This window comes from Sitophilus oryzae, unplaced genomic scaffold (genome assembly GCF_002938485.1).
Source record: "Sitophilus oryzae breed Bouriz unplaced genomic scaffold, Soryzae_2.0 scaffold_1396_pilon_pilon, whole genome shotgun sequence".
In the NCBI taxonomy this organism is placed as follows: Eukaryota; Metazoa; Arthropoda; class Insecta; order Coleoptera; family Curculionidae; genus Sitophilus; species Sitophilus oryzae.
In genome coordinates, this window is record NW_022146055.1 from 2,426,351 (window position 1) to 2,438,549 (window position 12,199).

General features: G+C 35.0%; 1 protein-coding gene across 3 annotated transcripts in view; it reads left to right on the forward strand.

Moving 5' to 3' along the window:
• The window catches only part of LOC115875852, a 49,974-nt gene that overhangs the window by 14,393 nt on the left and 23,382 nt on the right, over positions 1-12,199 (forward strand). For 2 of the 3 annotated variants that reach the window (XM_030891385.1, XM_030891387.1), the window contains exons 2-3: positions 7-191; positions 3,663-3,833. In XM_030891385.1, coding sequence (XP_030747245.1) covers positions 75-191; positions 3,663-3,833 — 288 coding nt within the window. In that variant the 5' untranslated portion in view covers positions 7-74. The remainder of the gene's footprint in view (positions 1-6; positions 192-3,662; positions 3,834-12,199) is intronic. The other variant, XM_030891386.1, reaches the window with a different exon arrangement.

A 12,199-nucleotide genomic window follows, 5' to 3' on the forward strand; every position in this document is an offset into this window, starting at 1 on the left:
TTTCAGTGCCTGGAAGTACCTACCATACACAGAACACCTCTTCTGTCAAGCCAGCGCTGCCTCCGCCCTACCGTATGCCGCTTTTTTCCGGACAGAACGACCCGGGAATCCCTGGAGCGGCTCTGGAATATCCGGCTAACTCTAACCTGCAACAACTTCATACCCATTCGGCCAAATTTCCAGTAAGTACAGTAGGTACCATACGACTGGAAAAAAAGGCGTCAAAAATGGCTAATCGATCATAATTTTGGCGTGGTCGAGCCCTAGACGTCATTTACTTCTTTAATTTTACTACACTTCTTTAATTTTTAATGACGCTTACTGCCAATTGCCCTTTAAAAAAGTTGTAATTTATTTTTATATTATTAAAATTATCATAGATTGTCATTCCGCAGCCGTATTTAACGTCGGTTTTTTTTCGAATGAAATTTTTTACATTTTTATATATATATGTTGGAGGCAGATGCCGAAAATTAGACATACATATGGCGATTATAATTAACTATGCCTACCTATATCCACAAAGTTACGCGGAAGAGTTTTGATTGCATTGGTTTCAACTTCTATGCGGAGGATGTTAATCTTTTGTTGTTATATTTTACCAAAAAAAGATTAACCCCCTGGCAAGTTTAGTATGGACAAATCGCCACATGTCTAATTATTTTGGACATTGGCCGAATTTCGGCCGAATGTCCTCCAACATATATATTTTATATTCCTCCAACATATATATTTTATCGCCAAATCCGAAAGCTACTAAAGTCTGTCCAACGAAACAGGAATGATTTCGACACACGACATCAAAAAAATGACAGAAAATGCAATTTTCCTGTGAATTAAAATGATAGACACTGTCACTGTTACGGACCTAGTCTTTGAACAAACTATATTAGAGAGGCAGTACTGTACAGGGTGTTACAAAAAACATATGCTATCTCTCGTGGTAAAATAATGTTACGTTATAAAATAATTTCCTCAGGTAAAATAATGTTACGTTTTTCGTCGGTTCCGTGTGAATAGAAAGTCACAATTTATTTAAACACAGTTTATTCTGCACTAAATAATAAAAACAATAACGATAAAAGACTTAAAGAACTATTTACAAACTATTTATAACTTTTAATTATCTTTTTATTATCTTTTAATTTAAATTTCTTTAATTTATCTAGAAAGAATTTGTTTTGAATTTAGCGCGGCAACTGTACTCGTCTATTTGTTTCTGTCCTCCTCAGGCCCCAGGCGTCGCGTCGCGTCGGCTTATATACTAGGGTGGGTCGAAAACGGCAAAAAAAATTTTTTTTTTGATTTTCTCGTAAGGATAATTGTTTCGCATATTAGGAAAACTGTACAAAAAAACTGAACATTGTCAGTCAACATTTGGCCGCCCCCCTCCCCCTCAAAAGGGGTATTTTTTTATAAACATAAAAGAAGCTCAGGGTAGTAAATAAATATGACTAGGTGTTCTAAGTAACACATGAAAAAAAAATGGATGATCTACGATCAATTCTAGCTGCGCCCTTTTAACCTCAAAAATCTGTAAATGGCTGTAAAGCTGCGTCTATATAGCATATTGTTATTAAAGTACGGCTCTTTGCCTAATTTGGAACCCTAGACTTTTGAAAATTCTAGACGAACTCATTTGCGATGATGGTTTATCAATATCAAGTTTGGCTTGCTTAGATTTCACAGATTTGGGGCATTCAAACTCTTCGTCGCTGTCATCTGTTGTTGTAGTTCCAAGGCTCGAAGATGAGCCTTTACTTTTGTAGTTTACCTCTCTCTTTTACTTTTGTAGTTTTTGAGTCATTACATGATCCACCGCCCCAATCACCATTTTCCAGTTATTTCTTTGATCAATAATGAATGGCCACTCAATTTCAGGTACCTTACGTTCTTTTGGACGTTTACAGCTTTGAAAAGTGGAACATTTGCAGGCACAAATATCGAAAAGTTTTTTGGCGTTGTTTTTTTTTAAATTTTATTCGATGTTGCCCATCTTTTGAACATAGATTTCTAATCCGGTAAGACAAGTTTTTATCACTATCCCTCCAGCAATAATAAAAAATGGGTTTTTCGACCCACCCTATTATATACCCACAGCTAAACAGTTCTCGAATAATCCGTTTGGCGTTAGATTATTAAGTGCATAGAGAAGGTTTATAATGTTCTCGTATGCACTCCTCTATTCCAGTAGAACTCGATTGTTCTCGAACGTTCAAATGAATCATTACGGTGTCTATTCTTTAATGCGATATTAAGGTCATATGGGGGCCGGACATATTAGTTAGTTAAGGTTATGCCGAGTCCACACGGGTCCGCACAATAATATTTATTTTTTGTATCAACATAGGGTCAATTATTCTGCTTTGTTTTGTAGCTAGAAACGGTTAAAGTCTTCATTTTTTTTCAATTTATTACAGTTCTTTTGGCAACTCGAATGAAATTTTGAGAGAAAAATTTACTGTAAGTGATTCTTAATTCATTAATTAATAATAATAATAAATTAATAATAAAATAATAAATTAATAATAATCATCGAAGTAAATCGAAGAGTGGAAAGGGAAAGCCTTGCACGGAAGATATCCATCCAACTTATATAACCCAGACGTTGACCGAAATCTGTCATTACGTTTTCTCAGAGATGGAGAGCTCAGAGCTGAGACCGAAGGATTTATTATAGCTATACAAGACCAGCAAATACCAACTAAAAATTTTCTAAAAATAATAGCCAAAAAGGACTTACCTAATGACAGATGCCGACTATGCAATGCCTTTCCGGAAACAATTCAACACATCTGCTCTGGATGTACCTATCTTGCACCGCGGCATTATCTGGACAGGCACAACCGGGTGGCTGGTATTCTACACCAAGAAATCTGTAAAAAAGAAAATATTTTAAATGAAATTACACCCTACTACCGATACTTACCTGAAAAAATAGTAGAAAACGAAAACGTAAAAGTATACTGGGATACTGACATCATCACAGATCGTACTGTGCAGCATAATAGACCTGATATAGTAGTCTTCTATTAAAAACAAAAACATGCTTACCTGCTGGATATCACAATACCACTAGACGAAAATATTAAAAATGCAAGAAAAGAGAAAAACACAAAATATGAAGCACTGGCGCAAGAACTAAAAGCTATATACGATTTGAGCAAGACTTTTATATTACCAATAATATTTACCTGTAACGGCCTAGTAGACGTAAACCTTGTTCAAAGCCTTAAAAAACTCCAACTTCACAACCTGGAAAGAATCATCTCTACCATGCAGAAGTCCACAATTCTTTCTACCTGTTCTATCGTTCGCACTGTGTTGAACCGCGATTAGGTCGTTGATAAGAATTATCCCGACTTAGTGCTAAAACCGGCTTTAGGCTGTGAAAAAAAAAAAAAAAAAAAAAAAAAAAATCATTAAGTAAGATTCACCAGTTATTCTAGTGATGACTCATATACACGTATATGAGACCACTATTATCACTATATTTTTCTAAAAAAAACATGTGCGCCACTGACTTGTCTTTCTATTGTTAGCACAGTTCTGTAGGGTCGATTTCGGTCTCTTTGATGTGGTAAGGGTAATTTTATTAATTTGTGTTAATCCAAATCTAATAATAGTAACCTTTAAAAAAAATGTCATTACTTTTTTTCCAGATCGTGAGAGAAGTTATCATCTCCAATATTGACAAGAACTCCAAGTTTCCCATTTTGCAAGAATTGAGAAAGAAGCCGAAAAAAGCTATAATTGCGCCTGATATACCCTCCAAACAGATGGCAGCCTGGACACAAGTACAAATGCAGTCTCATCAGATTCTACCAGACCAGGTATTTATTATTTCTTTTGTGAAATCTATACCAATATACAAAATGCTTAAGTGACTGACTCACTGATTAATCACGATCTTGCTCAAACCACTCAACGTAAGAAACTCAATTTTAGCATACAGGTTGATTCTAGGGTGTAGAGGTTCGATAAGGAGGAATTTTTCGAAATTCCAGTTCCAAGGGGGTGAAACCACCCCTCAAATATTACAATATTTTTTATTTAAAAAACGGTGAAGTTTCCGAAAAAACGCTTAAACACGTATATTTTATCTTGTTTTTTACATATTTTAAGATTTTTTAAAAATGTATACAGGATGTTTCGAAAAATCTGGTCATTGATTAATCACGATCCTGCTTAAAGCGCTTGACGTAAAAAGCTGATATTTGGGAAACGGATTGACTTTAGGGTGTAGACGTTCGATAAGAAGGGATTTTTCGAAACTCGAATTCTAAGGGGGTGAAACCGGTGAGTTTTTCGGAAAAACTCTGAAACATGTATATTTTATTTTGTTGTTTTACATATTTTAAGATTTTTTAAACATTTATACAGGGTGTTTCATAAAATATGACCATTGAGTAATCACGAATCTGCTTAAACTCCTTCACGTTTAAAGCTGATTTTTGGCAAACGGATTGACTGTGGGGTGTAGGGGTTCGATAAGGAGGGGTTTCTCGAATCTCAAATTCCAAAAGGGTGAAAACGCCTCTCAAATATTACAATATTTGTTATTTTAAAAACGGTTAGTCTTTCGGGAAAACCAAGCACGCATAATTTATTTTGTTTTTTAACATATTTTGAATTTTTTTAAAAAAATCATACAGGTGTTGTAAAAGTTGGGTAACTGATTAACCACGATTCTGCTTAAACTGCTTGACGTAAAAAGCTTATTTTTGGCAAACGGATTTTTCGAAAGTCAAATTCCAACGAAATGAAACTACCCCTCAAATATTACCAAGTTATATATGTAATAATATCGCCATATTGTTTTTTCTCATGCTGACATAAATGTTAGAAAATTTGATCTAGTTTGTATGTTAATGGAAATTCTTACAAATGATTAATTCGACGCGAACGAAATCGCGGGTACACGCTAATACACCTATATAAATAGTATAATAATATAGTATATTGTGTTAACAGTAAATATAAATAAAGCCAGTAATAAAGTAGTAGATCTCAAAATAAATTTAGCAAAAATTAAAGTAATGTAAAACTAACGAACTAGTAAACAGAAAAGGTCATTTTAATTTTCTGTGTAACTTTTTCTTCTGTAATGCTCTTTTAATAAAAACTCTAATTTTAACTGAAGATGCATTTCATGTATCATACATCTTAATCACTGGCGAAAGAAATAAACTGTGAGAATCTACAAAGTCTATTAGTTGTTTATGTTCTTAGGAGAACATGCTCTATCATTAAAAAACGATTAAGTTATACTTTAAGCTTAAATGTAATGCGCCTAGTAATCTACGTCTATTTTCTTTAAAATGAACTGCCCTTAAGGTATATATGATTATGATTTGAAATTTAAAAACAAAAAAAAACATTTCTATCACTTCATTACCTGAGGTAAAATTCGAAGGGATTCACGTAACTTTGAGTTATTTTTGAGAAAAAAAATTGAACCTAGTCATCAATTCGTATTTATAGTGATTTACAGTCATTTTGTCAAATTATACGACTATTCTCGTTGGTTATTGGTTTGAAATAAATATGACAATGTTCTCCAATGAAAATGCGAGTTTTTATTTCGTGCATGGCATATTAAGACACAAAGTACGTATATGACAAAAAGAAAAAAAATTACAAACGAACATTTAACAAATTTATATAATCTATTGATTCTGGAGTTGCCAACAGGAAATCTTCTGGTCTGCCGTTATAAACCGTTTCAGGACATTCCTCCACGATATGTTTGATGGTTTGATTTTTGTCGCACTCGCAGGAGGGGCTTGGACTCTTGCCCCATTTGTGTCAGGTATAGGCATCTGCCATGCTGCGTTCTAATTCTGTTTAGCGTGCACCAGGTTTTTCTTGGTAAGTCGAAACCTGGTGGTGAGTTGCTGATGCATGTCATGTCACTGTTTTGTTTCGACGTCCATTCCTGATACCAAGCGTCGGTGATGTTCCAGTCGTCTTCAACTGCATTTAGTGCGGTCTTGGTGGGTAGTTTTCTGGATCGAAGGCGGTTGTGGTTAGCATCCTCGATGTCTGTATGGATCGGTAGTTCTCTGTTGTCCAATATCTTGTTAAACTCTCTGTACAGGGTGGGTCAAATTCGACGCTTTTAAATGGAAACACCCTTTTCTATAAGAGATAGACAAAAACTAATATCGGTGTCTGGAGCTCAATTTTTGTCAAAAACATGATGGTGAAAACCGCATATCGATATCTGTTACTGTTTCGGAGTTACGAGGTGTTTTTCAAAAATATGCATTTTTAACAAATCGCTGTAACTTTTTTGCTATGGAAAATTTTGTATTTTTATGAAAACATTTCCAAAGCACCTTTTTACGTAGAATTTAATGGTTTAAGTATAATTTTTGTAAAATTAATAATTTAAGAATTATCAACAAAAAAAAATGATTTTTTATATGGGACACCCTGTATATTTTTAATTTATTGAAAAGAATTTAAAATTACCTTTCCAAAAATATAACACACTTGATATTTTGCTCGATTCCTCTTCGAGATATAGAGTATATAAAAATTCACCCGCTTTAAATAAGTAGGCTTTGAACGGCACCGACTGTAATGCAAAAAAAATTATAGCTGTGGGCATCAATTAAAACGAAAATAATATTTGCTATGAGAGATGCAGAATTTTATAACAATTTAAAGTATATTTAACCAACATCAACACATTTAAACTATATCTAATAACAATAAAAATAAATAGCAAACCAAGACATGAGATTTTGCTACAGATGTTCGACATATCGACCGTCTTCTGTTATGGACAGACGGGACAGTTTTTGAACATTTCTCGCGGAATTCATTAATTCAGTGGGGGTGAAAGATACCCTCTCATACCTGCTAAGTATTTCTAATTCTTGTCTAGATTATACGGAAGAATAAGGAACCTTTATTCTTCCGCAAATATATCCATAGGATTAGATCCATGGGCGCTAAGTCAGGCGGCCTCAACGGCCAACGGCTGGGATCTTGGTTAGCTATTCAATTATTCTTGAAATTGGCTGCAAAAATTTGCTGATAACTTCAGCGTTCAGAGGCGGTGCGTCGTCTTGTTGGAAAAATATGTTTTCGAGTTCCATTAAGGGCATATCATCAATAAGTGGTCCAAAGCCTACTAGTTTAAAGTGGCGAACTTTTAAAAATCCTGTATTTCGAAGGGGATTATAACAAAATATCAAGTGTGCTATATTTTTGGAAAGGTAATTTTAAATTTTTTTCAGTTAATTAAAAATATAGAGGGTGTCCCATATAAAAAATCAATTTTTCTGTTGATAACTCTTAAATTATTAATTTTAAAAAAATTGTACTTAAACCATTAAATTCTACGTAAAAAAGTGCTTTGGAAATGTTTTCATAGAAATACAAAATTTTCCATAGTAAAAAAGTCACAGCAATTTGTTAAAAATGCACATTTTTGAAAAACACCCCGTAACTCCGAAACGGTAACAGATATTGATGTGCGGTTTTCACCATCATGTTTTTGATGAAAATTGAGCTCCAGACACCGATATTAGTTTTCGTCTATCTCCTATAGAAAAGGGTGTTTCCATTTAAAAGTGTCGAATTGGACCCACCCTGTACAGAGTATGCGGCGCAGACTTGGGGGTGGGATGTGACTCAGTACTGATGGAAGCCATTCTGTGGGTGTGGATTTAATAACCTCAGCGGCCATTCTGATTGTATTATTGAGCTGTGCGTCTATTTTGTGGACATGTGGACTATTGAGCCATACCGGAGCACAGTATTCGGCAGCTGAGTAGACGAGACCCAGAGCTGACGAGCGTAGAGTAGATGCTGAAGCGCCCCAAGATGTATCGTACAATTTTTATATTATGTGGTTTCTTGTTTTCAGTTTATCTGCTGTTTTTGATAAATGAGTTCCCTATTTGCAAGTTTGTTATTCAGGTGAAAGCACGATACTTCTGTTTTGTTAGCGTTTGGTTGGAGTCTCCATTTCCGGAAATATTTCCCTAACTTCTCGAGATCAGCCGTCAAAATTTCCTCTGCTTCTTCGAATGAGCCGCATCTTATAGTAAGTCCCCAATCGTCGGCGTACCCATGTTTTGTTGACCTGGTTTCGGGCATATCTGAGATGTATAAGCTGAACAAAAGCGGTGCGAGCACCGCTCCTTGAGGTAGACCGTTCTTTGGTTTCTTTGGAGAGCTTGTGTCAGATCCCATTACGACTTGGAATATTCTGTCGTTCAGCATGTTGTCAAGCAGTCGTGCTGTTACTTTGCACGGAATAATTCGCAGAAACTTATATATTATGCCTTCTCGCCACACCGTGTCATAAGCTGCTGACAGGTCGATGAAGGCAGCCACTGTTTTTTGTTTTCTTTGGAACTCTGCTTCTATGTGTGTGGTAAGCGAAAGAACTTAGTCAACACAACTTCGTTTCGGTCTGAAACCAACCTGTTCTATTGGGATTTCGTCAAAGATTTTTTGGCTTATTCGGTTATATATGAGGCGTTCGAGCAGTTTGTAACTTACAGATAGCAGTGGGTCTGTAGGTTTTAGGTGAGTCCACTGGTGGTGCCTGGTTTCAAAATAGCTTTTGGAGATTTTGGATCTTTTAAATTCTTTGGGTAGATTTCCAGTTCGAAGTATGTCGGTGAAAAATTCCGCCAGCCATTTGATCGCAAATTTTCCGCAGTGTATTAGACATTCAGGACTGATGTTATCAAATCCGGGAGCCTTTCCGGGCTTAAGATCTTGAATTTATGTGGATATTTCATCTGCCGTAAAAGGTCGAGAGTATTCTGTTTCTTTAACTGAGGTTTTTAGGTGTCCAAGTTCTCGTTTAACTTTTATTGTGTGATCTTTGTCCTTTGGTGCTCTGGACGTTGCTACTATATGAGATGCTACTGCGTTTGGCGAGATAGTTGCTTTGGACCTTTGTATACGTGATCCACTCCCTAGTTTTCTAAGAAGTGACCATGCCAGAACCGCATGGTCTTGAGGTCTGGAAATTCAAGCTTTCTACGGTTTCTGTCCACTTTTGTTGTCTTGCTGCATCAAGGCTGTGCAGAAGTTCATCTGCTATTTCTTCATCACCTGTTTCGAGGAAGTTTTGATAAAGCTCGTCGCTATTTTGTGACCATCTAGGGATGTGTATTCCTTACGAAAGCCTCTTGGGATACACTTTTTAGCGGTGCCTATGATTGCTCCCACGAATCTGGTGTAGTTTTTACTCTTTGGTGGGATCCAGTCTAGACATTTATCTCGATCTTTAGAAAACCTGTCCCAGTTAGCTTTTCCAAAGTTCCACCTTGGTCGAAATGTGGACGCGATTATTGGGATTTGGGTGCCCAAAATGCGAGTTGCTTAACTCTAATAATACCTACTAATTCTGAGCTAGAAAATGAGCTAGATGCTTTACCTAGACCGTTATTCAGAAGCTACAAACCTATCGATGCATGAAAATTTACTTCCGAGCACACAGCCAGAGGATATTAGTACACATCAGGTACATTATCAAGTTTATTATAATTATTTTCTTAGCTTTAAATCAAATGTATTTGCTATTGCGATCGTGCGATCCTTAAAACTTTTTTTCTCGCTAGATCGTCTGTCAAGGCCGTGAAGTGCCTTAAATTTTTACTCCCATCGCGCGAAAAGAAGTTTCACTTCAAAAAAAGAAAAAACTTTATTGTGTTGGTAAAATGTTAATTCCAGTTACTTATTACATCCCTTGTATTGACGTCACGCTACGCCGCCGCCGCTGTACAGGGTGGTCGAAATTGGTCTGTTTTAACAGAGAAAAACTATTTCCTGGCTAGATAGAGCAAAACCGACATAGATGTTAATGGCGTAAATGGCGTAAATGTGGTGTAAATAATATAATGTATACGTTTAATGGCGTAAACGGCCTGTTGATATTTTCACTGCCAACTGAGATATGGAGTCTTTTTGAATTTTTTACCATTTGGAAAATTGCCCATAACTTTTGTATTTCGCGGAGTAATAAAATTCTGTAAAAACGTTCTTAAGGCACTTTTTAAGCACAATCCAGTGGCGTATGCAGTTTTTTCTATGCTTACTTTTTTTGTCAGAAATAATAAAAAATATATTTTTTTTAAATGGAAATCATAGTTGACTATGAACTTAAAAAAATGCTGGCCTTTAACCCTTTCCAACGATATAAATTTATGCGTATTTATTTCTAAGAATAAGAGAAATATTAAGTTTTTTATCTTTGTATCGAAGCGTTGAAGTTGCCTAATTATTTTTTTTTCACAATTTAATATTCTATATTATTATTTATCTGCATAATTAAAGACTCTTCAAAAGGTAAATCAACATTCTATATTAGTATTACCAATTAAAACGCCAGGATTACAACTGAACTATTAAATGGAGAATTTAAAGAGAATTGGATTAGAACAAGGGGATATCTTAACCTGCTAGGTCCTGTGATTTAACTCCTTTCCATTTTTTTTACGGGGGAAATTAAAACACAAATTAAAGGGAAGAACAATTGGGACGAGAGAAGAATTGCAGAAGGCTACCAGGCAAGTTTTTGGACTTATTACACTAGTTCGCCTAATAAATCGTTGTAACTCTGTGCGCAAAAAATGTTTATTGTGTGTTCAACAACGTGCTCAGCTTGAACATATTTTATGATTTTTTTAGTAAACTATATTCGTCAATCAAAAAATATATGTTTTTCTTTTTTTATTGTATCAATTTTAATTGTAATTACTAATACTAATATAGAATGTTAATTTACCTTTTCAAAAGTCTTTAATTATGCAAGTAAATAATAATATAGAATATTAAATTGTGACAAAAAATAATTAGGCAACTAGGTCAGCATAAAATCAAGGCCCGCTTCGATATAAAGATCAAAAACCTCATTTTTCTCTCATTCTTAGAAGTAGATGCCCATAACTTTAGATCGTTGGAAAAGGTAAAACGCCAGCATTTTTTTAAGTTCATAGCCAACTATGATTTCCATTGAAAAAATTAATTTTTTTATTATTTCTGACAAAAAGAGCAAGCATAGAAAAAAACTGACTACGCCACTGGATTGTGCTTAAAAAAGTGCCTTAAGAACATTTTTACAGAATTTTATTATTCCGCGAAATAAAAAAGTTTTGGATAATTTTCAAAATGGTAAAAAATTGGCAAAAAGACGCCGTATCTCAGTTGGCAGTGAAAATATCAACAGGCGGTTTACGCCATTAAACGTATCTGAGAAATCGAGCCCATGACATCTATGTCAGTTTTGCTCTATCTAGTCAGGAAATAGGTTTTTTTTAGTGATGGGAAAAACGATTAATTTCAATAATCCAGTACTCGAGTTTCAAGCGACTGCAATAACCGAGTGATCGCTCGAGCGAAATATCACTCGTATTTAAAAATAAAGTTTTTCACCCGGCGCTTGTTGTAAGTACTCGTTAACGCCAAGCGCCAAGCAGTAAGTTGCGTGCACAGGGCACATATTCTTTCGGTGATGAATGGCAAGTAGCAAGCAGCGAGCGATTCGCATGATTTAGTTTATTTCAAAGCATTGTCGATGTAGGCGTCTCTCAGATACGCAACGGGTAAACATATAGGGAGCCCAGAAATAAGTGCAAGTATTTTAACTGGTAGTACTGTTCAACCCCAGAAACACGCCTACGAGTTTTTTTTCGCGAAAAAAATTTTTAGAAATTTTTTTAGTTTTAAGTTAAAAAACATAATCTCTTGATAATATGGCAACATAGATATTAGATTAAATTTACAAGAAAGAAAATCCAGAAAAGATCCAGTGGTTCTCAACATTTTAGCAAAAAATATTTTTTTTTGGAAATTTTCAAAGTAAAATAACTCCGTTATTTTGGACTTATTTGAAAAACGATAAAGAGAAAATATGTTTCTTTTATTGAGATCTACCACTCCTTAAAATACTTGCACTTATTTCTGGAATACCCTGTATATACGGCGTTGTATAAATTTGCTACCTGCAATGTATTTAGAAAATTCGCTCGGCTTTTTATCGAGTATGTCACATTAAAATTGGATTTAATTTATTTCATTCTAGGATCGCACAGTGGCTCTTGCATATGTTTAAGAGCGGCCATAAGTGATTTTGGAAAAATTAAACTATATGACACACTGTTAAACTTTTTGAATAGTAGTAGCATTGGTTTAAAGAAAAACAACAACAAATGTTTTGAATAAA